Source organism: Alternaria ethzedia (genome assembly GCF_023757985.1).
Source record: "Alternaria ethzedia strain BMP 0044 chromosome Unknown scaffold_2, whole genome shotgun sequence".
NCBI lineage: Eukaryota > Fungi > Ascomycota > Dothideomycetes > Pleosporales > Pleosporaceae > Alternaria > Alternaria ethzedia.
Window position 1 is genome coordinate 678890 of NW_026056195.1, and position 13666 is coordinate 692555.

The 13666-nt window shown below is 53.4% G+C and overlaps 5 protein-coding genes across 5 annotated transcripts; 3 read left to right on the forward strand and 2 right to left on the reverse strand.

The window, feature by feature from the left end:
• Positions 1-116: 116 nt before the first annotated feature.
• J4E87_001032 (uncharacterized protein) lies at positions 117-2443 on the reverse strand (the record flags this gene model as incomplete). Its single annotated transcript, XM_049372681.1, has 3 exons — positions 117-1915; positions 1965-2325; positions 2378-2443. 3 exons carry the CDS (start codon positions 2441-2443, stop codon positions 117-119), a joined length of 2226 nt encoding a protein of 741 aa, XP_049237339.1.
• A 2806-nt stretch (positions 2444-5249) lies between these two features.
• J4E87_001033 (uncharacterized protein) lies at positions 5250-7120 on the forward strand (the record flags this gene model as incomplete). The annotated part of the gene is made up of 4 exons (XM_049372682.1): positions 5250-5379; positions 5427-5539; positions 5590-6014; positions 6064-7120. The coding sequence occupies 4 exons, from the start codon at positions 5250-5252 to the stop codon at positions 7118-7120; spliced, it is 1725 nt and encodes a 574-aa protein (XP_049237340.1).
• A 1680-nt stretch (positions 7121-8800) lies between these two features.
• J4E87_001034 (uncharacterized protein) lies at positions 8801-9351 on the forward strand (the record flags this gene model as incomplete). The annotated part of the gene is made up of 3 exons (XM_049372683.1): positions 8801-8845; positions 8896-8949; positions 9007-9351. 3 exons carry the CDS (start codon positions 8801-8803, stop codon positions 9349-9351), a joined length of 444 nt encoding a protein of 147 aa, XP_049237341.1.
• Positions 9352-9866: 515 nt separating this feature from the next.
• J4E87_001035 (uncharacterized protein) lies at positions 9867-10395 on the forward strand (the record flags this gene model as incomplete). Its single annotated transcript, XM_049372684.1, has 3 exons — positions 9867-9917; positions 9979-10032; positions 10084-10395. 3 exons carry the CDS (start codon positions 9867-9869, stop codon positions 10393-10395), a joined length of 417 nt encoding a protein of 138 aa, XP_049237342.1.
• A 363-nt stretch (positions 10396-10758) lies between these two features.
• On the reverse strand, positions 10759-12700 carry J4E87_001036 (uncharacterized protein; the record flags this gene model as incomplete). The annotated part of the gene is made up of 3 exons (XM_049372685.1): positions 10759-11974; positions 12024-12576; positions 12634-12700. The coding sequence occupies 3 exons, from the start codon at positions 12698-12700 to the stop codon at positions 10759-10761; spliced, it is 1836 nt and encodes a 611-aa protein (XP_049237343.1).
• Between the last annotated feature and the right edge of the window lie 966 nt (positions 12701-13666).

Sequence of the window (13666 nt, forward strand, 5' to 3'; positions counted from 1 at the left end):
CTCTTACCGCTAAGAAAACATTTTGGCCTTGAGACGATCATAAACCCATGAAACCATGCCGAAAAGGAAATTACACCTTGCAAATTGAGCCGATCGTGAGAGATGCAACAAAACGCCTAAGACATTGTCATAGCGTGTAGGTCGAAAACGTCGTTCCTCCAGCCACCCTCATCCCAGTCATCGATGCGCTCCGCTGCACGACGACCCTCCTCTTCCCACAGCTTGACAACACTACCAGGTGCATACTTGCCAGCGAATACACCCTTGCCAGGTGCATCGACACCAACCCTCGTGTAGACGTCTGGATCGTCGGCGGGTGTAAGACGAGTGATGACAGCCTTGACGAAGGTCTTGAGGTCGTCTGGGTCCGAGATCCTCGTAGCTCGGAGCCTCTCGCGAGCGAAGATCAGCTCGCGGTTGGCAGCATGGATACCGTCGGCGATACCCTTGGCCATCTGCCTCTCCATGACCTTGCGGACGATGGGGCGGAGGAGCGGTTTGAACAGCCAGCCGAGGATGCTGAACTTGGATTTGCGAAGCTTGTAGGTGAGCTTGTGGATGTGGACCCGCACGGCTTTGAGGGTGAGAATCTGTTCTAGCTTCTCCTTGCCGACCTCGACGTCGAGATGGATATCGATACCGCGCTCGTCGAGCTGGAAAGATGCGATACCCTCATCGGCAAGACGGAGGAGACCAGAGTGTGCGCGAAGAAGGAAGCCGACTTCATCTGCACGGAACGAGAGACCGTCAATCTTGATTGTGAACTTGGAAGTAGCCTTTGACGCCACACGGAAGCGGGCCTTGCGGAGTTCGAAGTCGTTGTATGTTTCTACCTTGAAGCGGAAAGGCAGGAAGGAGGTGTGGTTGACGGTCTTTCCGGGTTCGATAATCAGGTTCTCGAGGAGCATGTCGATCTCGGGCGTGGAGACCTCCAGACGGGGGATAGGAATGTACTGGATAGCCTGGATTCCGAGAGGAACGAAGACGTTGATGGCGTCCTGAACCAATTCGCTGTTGGTGTAGTTGTGCATAGGCGACAAGATGTTCCAGATCCTCGTGCTTGTCTTGATCATCTTCGCAATGTCCTCATCCTGTGTCACGGCCATGAACGTTCGCTGGGCCTGCTCAAAGAACACATCGACATCCCGACGGAGCGAAGACTCGCTTCCAACACCCTGGGCCTTCTTTCGGAGTTCCTGGAACTTCTCGTCGACGTGATCGAAGAAGTCGGGGTCGGTGAGCAGCTTCTGAAGGGAGTTGCCAACGTCAGTCAGCAGATCCTCGAATTCTGGATCCTTGCGGGAGTGATCCAAGACCTGGTGGAAGGCGTCCTCGAGCTTCTTCCATTCCTGCTTATCTCCGAACGAGCTGATGAATGTCCAGAAGTTCCTGACGGCCTTGTCCATCGCTGGGTTCGTGTCGATGTCGGTTTCGAGCGTGCCCATGGCATCTTCGACCGTGCGAGAGTACACCAAAGCGTAGCGCTTCAGGAGCTGTGCCAGCACCGAGACGGAGTCGTTGTAGTCCCTCTTCTGCCTCAGGTTTGTAACCGTCTTCTTCAGGCGGAACATGAGAGATTCGCCCTCGTCACCCTGTAGCTTTTGTCCCAGACTCACGTCTGCCCTCTTAGCAACCTTGGCCACACCATTTCCAACTACCTGGGCTACTTCCGCGACATCGTTACCCAGATCCTCGGCCGAAGGCGGAGGGCCCTCGTCAGCGCCTGGCTCCTTAAGCGCCTTGTACTCTGCCTGTGAGGGCTCAATCTTCTTCGCAGCCTTCTTGGACACGTTCGACAGTGTGAATGCGGTATCTCTGAATACTTCGCGTCCGACGGTTTGGAGATCAGAAAGGAAGATGCGGAAGTCTGAGTTGGTAAGGAGGAGGGATCCGACGGTTTGGAGGCTCTGGTATGCTGCTCCCGTGTTAGTGAATGAGATATAGACGCATTTGTGAGTACGCACCTGCAGTAGCATCCGCCTTTGCTTTTGACCGTGTCGTTCGCCTTGCGATATCCTCCACGTCAACAGAGATCCTGGACTTGGAAAGGTACCAGAGGAAGTCTTGAATCTGGTCTTCGCTGTTCTTGTGGTTCATCGTGTCGATGAACTGATGAAGCCATTGTTTCGTAAACTTGACAACCAGGCGTCCTGAGTCGCTCAAGTCCGGATTCTCTGGGTTTAGGACGTCTGCAGAGAGCAAGCTGCGAAGGTTGATGATAACTTGTTCATTCGATGGCATGAATCCCATGGAAAGCGCCCGCAGCATCTGGTACGAGTGAAGCTTCTGGTGCACCTCCCGCTGGAGCGTTGTATCATCGCGATACTGTCGTTCGGTGTTAGTACGCGTCGCGCTGCAGACAGTTGAGCTGACATACCTGAGGCAACAAAGGACGCTGGTCGTCGTCGCGTTTGCGCGAGCCGAAGCATGATGAGAGTGACATTGCGATAGTTTGTGTCACTTTCACGTGGAGTGGAGTGCAATTGTGGTTGATGGAAAGTGGTGAGAGCTCTGGCAGAGGTTACATTGAAGCTGTACCAAGGTTCCAGGCTCCCAAACGACGCGTTGATCAGGATGACGAGGGAAGCTAGCGCCTCGACGTCATGCCGTTCGTCGATCCCGCGGCTCCACATATGCGCCAAGGCTACATGGGCGGGTGTCATTCCCCAACCTATGGCACCCATGGTTCGCGCATCACTCTTGAGCACGTGGCTTTGATGAGTTCCATATTCTGCGATATGAGCAAACTTCACCCAAGCGTGTAGATTACCAACACGGCGATTATCCTGAATGTCTTCTTGCGTTCGTATAATGGGGGTCAAAAGCAAACCGATGCCGAGGTAAGCCACTCTCTAGCTCTGAAATGTAGTCGAAAAAAGGTACAGAAAAGCAGTCGTCGGAAGCCGGTTCAGAATGATGGAGCGTACTCCGGCTGAAAGACCTAGCCGCTTTGATAGCAGCTCGAATACTACGGCTATCGTGAACAGGCTCACAGCTACCACAGGTCCATCACAGCCCCGCGGAAGTGTCTCCGTGCGTCGCCGCGTCATAGCAAGCAGCTATAAGGCCAGCTGATAGATGGACCTCATTGTTCTTCAATCAGGCTCCCAGATTCTGGAATCAGGTTTTCATTAGACATATGCCTTATGTAGACTGATCGTGTTGTCGTTTTACAGCGGGCTTTGTGTTGCCAAGAACACGAGAGCCTTCCAAATTTGTCAACTAGACATCGCGTGCGATTGGCACACACGACCATCCCAAACAGTCTGTGTAAGAAGCCAGTAGTATTGTAATAATTAGGTAGATCAAGTGATTAGATGCATACCATTGTATGCAGATTCCTTGGCTTCCCATCGAATTTGTGGAGCGCGAGAAGCCTAGGTAGGTGGCAGGCAGCTGTCTAATTCCCAAGATGCGACGAAGGCTGTTTTCTGGAAGAAATATTAGGAGATCGGAGACTGTCAGAGACTAGTAGTTTGCTACCCATGCTAGTTTGCTCCGACCATAGGGCTTCATGCGTGTGCTGGATCAGATCTAGTATGTACGATGCTGACTCGCACGCCATGGCTTTCCAGGTGTCAAGAGACGGTGAGACTTCCAAGGTTGACAGCTGCATGACAGTCGCAGGTTTGCTGCAAGGGAGGCAATCCATTGATAATTAGCCACTTTGTCGATAATTGATACTTGCGTCAGCCAGCCTCCGCGGATGTGGATGTGAATATCGGATGCGGGTAATTGCAATAAAGTTGTCCGTAACATCCCGTGGTGCTGTGGACTGTGGAGTCGCGTGCCCCAATTCTCGGAGGAGCAGGAACTGGGCGCAGAGCCCTAGGGCGGCTACCTTACCCAAGCCATCAAGCTTTCCCCACACAACCGCGCGGGTGATCCACTGTCGCATCTGCAAGTATAGGGTCTGAGACCTCGTCCATATCGCAAAGGAGATCAAACGTGCATTGAATCGGACTTCCGATACTGAGATGCGATCCGGATATCACGGATATAGACAGTCGACTACTCGTCGAGGCGCCCATTCTTCTTGTCGCAGACATGGGCCGAAAGCAATCGGATGCTGCATGCGCTTCCCCTGGCATGGCACCAACGGTCCGTTAGCGAACAGTCAGGGGTGTACCGTGTGCGTAAAAAAAGTTGCCCTCAGCGGCTCCGTCTGCGGTACAAAGACACACCGCTCGTAGTGCTTAGCAATCGTCGGGTCGCGGTGTGCTTTCATGGAGCCGGTGCGGACCCGCGAAGGAGTAGACGGTGATGGCTTCTGGCTATTAGTGGCTAATGTCCATCGGGGCCGCTTGACCTGAGTAACGCGACAGCACTTCAAGGTACCATGTGGCGAATGGCCATGAGACATTTCCCGTAAGATCAACGCGATTAATAATAAGCACGCTGTTGCAACGCGGCGCTGCGCATTGACTACGGAAATAAAATGCCTCGATGCCTGACCTCGCAACGAGCGCGGTATTGGGCTACGGGCATGCTGTCGTTGACCAAAAGAAAACAGCGGTATACCACAGACGAGGGCGCGGGTGAGAGCCGTTCGGGCTACTTTCCAGCTAGGTCAGAGTACCGGCAAAAGCAAGATAGCACAGAAGGTGAGCGGACGAAGATTGAAGCCCATGGAAGAATCCTACGGCATTCCGTCAAGGCAAATATGGGCGTTCCGATTGCTCCCGACTCGTATGCACGTCCAGTCATGACCCCTGCTACCCGGTGGCTGTGGCTGTGACACGACGAGCATCGGCATCCCTCAGGATTCGAGCAAAATTCTGGAAGACAAACTGTGAAGACTCTGGAATGGTGACAGAGTGTCCTAGAATGCGATATGATTTGTTTTGAGTGTAGTGTTGAAGCTGCAGTTGTGCACGCGGCAAGATAGTAAACTTGGGGAAGGGACTCGCGTAAAAGTCACCAACGGGCTGGTCCATGCTTCCTTTACAGGCACACTTTGACGGCGAGAACGGATCTCCTCACAGACTGACTGTTGCGGAACCTTGACCCCTCCGATAGGCTGCTTGTTATGTAGCCCCCCATCCTCCGCGCCCCAGGCGGGCTGTCTTCCTAATTCCTTTTCAATTGCCGACGCGTCGTTTCAGCTCATTTCAATGCAGCGATTCAGACCGCTTATAAAAGTTACGGCTCCCGCCCAAGGCCTCCGTTCTTCAATCCAAAAACCCTCCTTCGTTCGTTGTATGGCCACTATAGCAAACGACAACATGCCCTCCGCCACACGCCCCAACATGGCCCGCCAACTGAGCACCACTTCGGGTGACTACGACCTGTCCTACACACCCGACGTCCGCAGGACCCTGGGCACATACGGCCTCACTCCCCCCGCCGTCGAGAGCTACGACATCCAGAGCGAGCGATGTATGTCAAACACCGACTATCCAAATATCACTACTGACCCAACCAAGGCCTCAGGCTCCTTGCCATGAAGACGGCGCCCATTGAGAAGTTCCAGTACCTCGTTCACCTCAAGGCTACCAACCCACATCTTTTCTACCGTCTTCTCGGAGAGAACATCAAAGTATGTGAGAACTCAGTAGTATCTCTAGGGCAATGAATTAACATACCCAGGAACTGACTCCCCTTATCTACACCCCCACCGTCGGCGAGGCCTGCGTACGATGGCACGAAATCTGGACACAACCCGAGGGCATGTACCTCTCCTGGAGCGACCGCGGCAACCTCCGCAAGATCCTCGACAACTGGCCGCACCAGGTCGACATCACCGTTCTCACAGACGGATCCCGCATCTTGGGTCTTGGTGACCTTGGTGTGAACGGCATGGGTATTCCCGTTGGAAAGCTCGCTCTTTACACCGCCTGCGCTGGTATCAAGCCAGACAGCACCCTGCCCTTGACTCTCGATCTCGGAACCAGCAACAAGGCTCTCCGTGACGACCCCCTCTACATGGGATCTCGCATGCCCAAGGTTACTCCTGAGCAGGAGAAGGAGTTCCTTGACGAGCTCATGGCTGCCCTTACCGACAAGTGGCCCAGGTATGTATTTTACATCCGTATTCTTTTCAGGAAACTGATCGTGTGACAGCATCGTCATCCAATTCGAGGACTTCAAGAACCCCTTCCCCGCCCTAGAACGCTACCAAGACCAATACGCCATGTTCAACGACGACGTCCAGGGAACTGGTGCCGTCATTGTCGGTGGATTCATCAACGCCGTCAAGGCTTCTGGTGTTCCCGCCAAGGACCACAAGGCTATCTTCCTCGGCGCTGGCAGTGCCGGTGTTGGTGTTGCCAAGCAGATCGTTGAGTACTTCATCAAGGAGGGCTTGACAGAGGACGAGGCCAAGCGCAAGTTCTGGTTCGTCGACTCAAACGGTCTCGTTACCCTGGACCGTGGTGACAAGCTGGCCGAGCACAAGGTCTTCTTTGCTCGTGACGACAACAACGGCCGCCAATACCAGTCGCTCAGCCGCCTTATCGATTACGTACAGCCCACTATCCTGATGGGTCTGTCGACCATCGGCGGTGCCTTCACCAAGGACATCCTTGAGAAGATGGCCAAGCTCAACAACCACCCCATCATCTTCCCTCTCTCCAACCCTTCAAGCAAATCTGAGTGCACCTTCGAGGAGGCTGTCGTCGCCACTGAGGGACGCTGCCTGTTTGCTTCCGGCTCTCCCTTCCCCTCAATGGAGTTCGACGGAAAGATGCTCACCCCTGGCCAAGGAAACAACATGTATGTTTTCCCTGGTATCGGACTTGGTGCCATTATCTCCAAGGCCGTCTCTGTCACCCAAGACATGATCTACGCTTCTGCGGAATCACTGTCGACTTCATTGAACAAGCAAGAGCGCGCCGATGGCTGGTTGTACCCCGACATCCGCCGCATCCGCGAAGTCTCCGTCATCGTAACCCGCGGTGTCATCCGTGCAGCTCAGAAGAACGGTGTTGACCGCGCTACCGAGCTCCGTGGTCTTACCGACGAGCAGCTCGACGCCTACATTAAGAAGAACATGTACGACCCATACACCGAGCCCAAGTACTTCGACAAGAAGGTCTCTCAACAACTTTACGCAAGTGAAAAGTTGAACGGCACCACCGTCGGTGTCGCTGAGGTCACAAACGGTGTTGCTCACTTGTAGCTTTCTACTTCGTCGACATGTTCTTTGGCGTCAGGGTTAGCCACTTAGGTTTACCTTTTTTCTTCTTTCGGTCTTGATATCATTTAGACTGGGCAATGGGTCACAAAATTTCCTTTTCTGTGGGATGGCTGGACGGATTTCGATACCCTACTACATTTAATCGCTTCTCACGATGACCTGTAGTACACCTAGATACCTCCGACCTGGTGCAGCTGAGCGCACTGGAATGACAATACATATGTTATGGACAATATTTGCAATTCCCTGACTTCGTTTCTGTGACCTCAAGCGGCCAAGATCAATGTCTCTATCTTCACCTTAGTGTCACACCGGATAGCTAGCATAACTCTCAAGGAGAGTATTTGTTGAGAGTACCCAAAGCGCCCAACAGCCCCCCGACGCGGACCCCCTCACTGTCCGACCCCTCATCCGCCGTCTGATCTCACAAAGATACAGTAAGACGATAAGACGATCCGCACGCCTCGAACATCTCCTCTTATCAACCCGACCAATCCCGTAGAGCACGCGAACCCTTATCAAAACCCCTCGAACTATAGTAGGCACAGACCCGTGCCAGCCTCGGTGCCGCATGCGGTGGCTCATCGACGCACGGGAAGGCCCGCTTCTACTCCGGACCCACATCCACCGGTACGCACTGATTCAATGGTTCGCATATCGCCGTATGCGAGATGGTCGGAGCGGGTCGAATCGGGACGACTTGGTGGTTGAGGTGGCTGGCAGCTGCTAGTGTGTGGCCGTGTTTGACTGCCTGTTTTGGGTATGGGGTGTTTTTTGGCTTTCGACCAGGGCGATACCTCGTCTTTTAACAGGTCATCACAATGTTATTAGATATGATACGATCTGATATCGCAGCCTTGACGTTGTGTATGGTATGAGTGCTTGGACGTAAAAATTGATGTCGAGACAGGAAGTTCCATACCAAGCACCATTTGAAAAGACATTGTGGATGGAGACGACTTTTATAGACAATTGGGCACTTGCAAACATCTCTTTGCGACAGTGGGAAGCTCGCTTGGGTATGGCTTCTTATACACTGTCCAGGTAGGTATTGTACATTCTGCTATTCTGGGCTGCATCTTCGTTGGTCACTTTGTCAGTTTCACTCCAACTTCGTCTTTCAATTTACATCTGGCCATTTCAGAAGATATCGCACAACATGTAAGTGCATCTGCGATATTTGATGGTTTTCATCGAGACTGATCCTTGCTATCGTCTCTCGACGCCGGGTGCCCATCAAATTAGGGTAGGTAATCAGTGGAGCATGTCGCATACCTATGGAATACATCGTGATAGCTTGAAGAATTTATATTTTGGAGGTTTTCCTTGTTTGAAAACCATCGAGTCGAATCGGCACAGCATACACGATCCATAAGGCGGCTATCGCGTTGCCGTGAGCAACTGACTCACCTTCACCACGTATGGTGCACACTGCACGAAGCACCACGTGCCGCGTTGACTCTTTACGAACTTACGGTGAGGACGGATTTTGCCCCGCTTGGCAGTCTTCTCGTTACGGATATCAACGTCCTTCGTGCTCTCACCTCACCCTTTCTCTCTCCACCGCTGTTACTTCTTCCTTACCTCGCCGCTATCACGACAACATCTTGCACATCGAAGGAACGCCTATTAAAACGACAATATATTCTACAAGAAAACGACATGTCGACCGAAGGAACTCCCAAGGGCTGGACTGAGCACGAAGTGGTATGTTTGCGGCCATGCCCTCGCGCAACTGCAATGCTAACAATGATCAGCTTGTCTACCTCTTCACCGTCATAGAGGCCAACAACGTAACATTCGACTTCAACGTACGTATCTTCTCTTCACTGTCCAAGTATAACTTTCTTCCCACTAACGTGCCATAGATCGCTCCTGTTCCTGCGGGCCGCAACGTCAACGGTTGCAAGCAGAAGATCTGGAAGACCAAGAACGCTCTCAAGCCCGAGATGGATGCCATCAAGGCCGGAGTTGCTCTTGCTGGTCCCGCCGAAGGCACCCCTACCAAGAAGGCCGCTACCCCTCGTAAGCGCAAGGTCAAGGCCGATGAGGACGGTGACGACGCCGAGGTCACTCCCAAGAAGGGACGCGGACGACCTAAGAAGAAGGTCCCTGTTCCTGAGGCTGAGGAAGAAATGGAGGATGAGGGCGTCAAGGACGAGGTCAAGGATGAGGATGACGACGACATCCTCAAGGAGGCTGATGACATCTGAGCGTCAAAGGCGGTACTACGACGTCATTGGAGGCATATATTTGGGCGCTTGACATGATTGTTTTGTAACGCACATCAACGTCTGGCGTTCGGAATAGGTTCACGGCATGCATTGGGTATTTCGATGGGCTTGCTTGGCTGCATCGTCAGCCTCTATATGGCACATACATCGAAAGTTCACTCAACAAAGAATCCAGTGTTTAAAACCATATGTCGCGCTGACATGCTCTCCCCGATTAAATCCCTCACTCCCTGAAGCGTCGCAATCTCCCGACTTGGATTAATGCACGCGTAACTTTTGCACTCACCTTCACCTCGTTTCAACACATGCCAAGACCGCACTCACCAGCACAATTGCGCCTCCAGATATAAACATCCTGCATGCTCTCCGTCTTCCTGCTTCTTACACTCTCGCACACCGCAGCACGAACTTCACATCTACCGTCCTTTTGCCGTTACATTCTGCCTTACATTGATACACAACATCACACAACAACAACAAGACACTAATTCACGATGTCAGACACCGAGGGAGCCAAGGGCAAGGGCTGGACTGACCGTCAACGTGTAAGTGCCGCTTCCACATCACATCACAGACATCGTTTTGTCCACTGCTAACAAACCATAGCTCGCATACTACTTCAATCTCGTCGAGTTCTCCAACGTCAAGCTTGACTTCGCCGTACGTACCCTCCTCTTCCCTCTATCATCTTCTTTACTAACAGCCGAACAGAACGCGCCCCGTCCTGATGGCAAGTCCGTCGGCGCCTGTCGCATCATGGTCGACCGCCTCAAGGGCACCCTCAAGACCGACCTCGCTGCTCTTCGTGGTGTCGACGAGGGCGATGTGGTTGGTCCCAAGAAAACCCCGACACCGCGTAAGCGTAAGGCCAAGGGTGATGCTGGTACCGAGGGAGAAGCTACACCTACGAAGCGCGGACGTAAGAAGAAGGTTGCTGAGGAGGTTGTGGTTGAGGAGGACGAGGACGAGCTGACTCCAGTCAAGCCCGAGCCCAAGGAGGAGGATCTTCTGGCCGAGGATTGACTCGCTTTCAACAAGGGTGTACTGGAGGTTCTCGAGATCATGACGACGATGCATAGCTTTTGACGTTGATGCAGCGAAGCAATTCGGTCATGCATGTATTCTGGTCAGCACATATGGGCTACACCGATCTTCATGATCATTGGAAAAATATGAGACACGGCATAGGAAGACGATCAGCTTTTCAAAAAATTCATGACATTGAGCGAAACAAAGAAAACTTCGATGGGTATCTAAACTATTCTCTCAACAAACTATCAGCCGTGAAACATCGTGATATGGGCGCCCCTTCGTAGAGATAGGCCATGCAAGACTCCACACACCATTCAAGCATATATGCAAAAAGAAGATCGACCTCGCACTCGTTTACCGTGTATAGTCCGGCTTCGTCGCCTTGTTGACAATCGGTGGCGGGCCGTCAGTATCCGGGTACGGTAGAGGCGCACCTGGAGGGGGTCTTGCGAAGTGAGAGCCAGAGGGGGGTGATGTGCGTGCACCGGATAGAGGCGGTGGGTGAAGTCCATCTTGCAAAGGTGTCTTAGGTGGTCTAGGTGGAGCGTTGGACATGCGATCATCCCAGCTAGGCGCAGAGCTCATCCAGGATACTGGACGCCCCGCTGAGAATTGCTCATCCGAACGACGTCCTGGCGACACTAATTCACCTGAATGCCGGGGATGGAAGTCGCTGAATCCATCTGTACTCGCCGCTGATTGCGGATATTCGTCTGATGACACAACTAGGAACTTGTCGTTGTCTGATGGCCGGCGCGGTTCTGGCGGAGGGCGGAAGGCGGGATGTATGTTTGTGTAGTATTCTGGCGCGAGTTCCTCAGCTGGTAGTTCGACTGCCATGGGTGCTGGGTCTGGGACCGTAGGAAGAGGCTTGTTCGGTGCTTGCGCGCCTGGCGAAAATGGCGACTCTCCTTTGGCTGCGCGCTCCCATCGCACCTTTGCGAAGTGTATCCTTGCGATCTTTGCAGCCGAGTCAAGCGTCATGCCTTGTACTCCCTTGTCCGCCAGGTACATGCGTGTATTCGTGCTGATTTCCGCGAGCGCATTCCACTCATTCATTCCAAATTCTCCCACGCCGACGTTGACGTTCAAACGGTAGTAGTTCTCGGGGTTGACTTGTCTTTTCGCAAGGTGGTCCTTCATCTCCTTGTGTGTCCGTTCGCAATCTTCAATCTTCTGGATCAATTTCCGTCTCGCCTCTGCAAAGTCGCCCATGCCGCCGGAAACGAAGCCTTCCCACCACAGATGCTGTTGTGCGTTTGTGCCTTCTGGCCGTTTTCCGGTGCCTATGCTTATGAAAACGCCAACTTCGCGCCCAGGCCATTCGTTGCAAACAGCTTCGTCGAGAGCCATAGGCGCTGGGTTGTATTTGCCGGAGCCTTCATCGAGAAAGACAGATTGGCCGATCTGGATTGGCTTGAATGCTAGGGCGGTCGCGCAAGTTGCTCGGCCGGCTTGCCATATCGTGGCGTTTGGTTCGATTGGAGGTTCTTTACGGGAATCGTAGGAGCGGAGGAGAACCTGGCCGTTGCCAGACTTCTTGGTGCCCTTGTAGACAGCTGTGATGGCACTGCAGACAGTTAGCGCATTGGCATATCAACGAAATGCGTCCTACTCACGTCTTAGTGCGCTCTTCTCTGTTGTCGTATAGCTGGGCGTGAGGGTTCCCCCACTTCATGGCGGCTATGCGCATATTCACGGGAGTCATGCCAATCTGGCTGTAGTTGCTGGCATTACTAGCGCTTCTTTGCATGCGGCCCGATATTGCGCTCCCGGGGGTCATGGGCGGTGCATCCTGCCCGTTGTGATTGTCGTTGCCCTCGTCGTCGTAGATTGTATGTTCGCGCACGCATTGCATGATGGCCTCCTCCAGCTTCGACGCCTTGAACAACGTCGATCGATACGGTATGCCGGCAAATGTCTTGTCGGTCTCGAAGACTCTCCTCGTCATGCGCACGTAGACGTCCTTGCAGGTCTCAACGTCCATTCTCAGCCGCCCCAGCATGATAGCGATCAAGCCTCCCGTGCCGGTGCCGACAATGAGATCGAAGTGTTCGCATGGCTTGGGTACTTCGTGCCGTTTTGGGGCTCTGCCTTCGGTTTCGACAAAAGTTCGGTGCATCAATTCCTGGAGGATGATGAGCATGGAGTACCCCCGCACACCGCCGCCGTCTGTCACATGGGTTAGCACCTGCCATACTGAGGCCTTACATCACATCACCAACATACCTAACGACAGAACGCGCAGCGGCGGGCCCTTGGTCGTGTCTTTCCGGCGCACTCCGTTGAGCGCCATTTTCGGTATACGGTATGCGCTGGCTGTGCCGAGGTGTTGTTGGTGTTCAGCCTGGTGAGGCGCGTTTGTGTGCATAGAGTCAGGCTTGGGGAAGCGCTGATGCCTGAGGTTATCAAGCTATCTGTTGTCGGTGGGCTGATTTCGCGGCTGAAAAGTGCTGATCTGGTCGTGATACTAAGCAGCAAAGCGTGGCTGAGTGGATTCCAAGCCTAGGCGCGCGCGCTCGAAAGCGCTCAAGAATGGTTGTTGTTGGGTCGGTGGCCAGGTGAGGTGCGCGAGGCGTAGGGCAGAGTCACAGGAGCGACAGGTGATGGGTAGCGTGGTTCACGTGCGAAGGTTAAGAAGATTCTTGACTCTTGCCAGTCGTGGCCAGCAGCCCAGTTGGTTCACAGCGTCGTCACTCGTCATTCGCCAAGCATGACATGAGCCGAACTGCACCGCCACCTCGGTTCCGCTCCTCAGCCCACTAAAACCTGGTTTACCCTGCTATGGCGACGTTGTCAGCGCCCAAGATCTTCCGCCTCTACCGGTTTTACGATAAAAGATCTTCATGCCCTTGCAGCGGCAGGGCCATGGCCCGCTCTGCTTTCAGGAACTCCCCTCCACTCCCACGACGCGAACCCATGACTGTCCAATCGCCAACTCCTCCGGCCTTGCTTCGGATGGTCACGCTTCCACCAGCGTCGCCTTCTCCGATCGAATAGCCATGCCGAACCCATCCTGATCGAGATGAGTGGAAATGCCTCGTCTCGTCAATATCCATCTTTCCACCCCATCGGCTGCTGAAGAATTTCGCCGAAATGTTGCAACACCAACTCAGCCCTAAACCTGCTGTGGACTCTAACCATTTTTACGTATCTTGGAATCGTACGACACGCTTTACGCAGCCCTGCCCAGGTGTAGTTGGGTTTTGAGTTTGCACGTGATGTTACAGAAGTTAGCTTGCTGATCACGACACCGACGTAC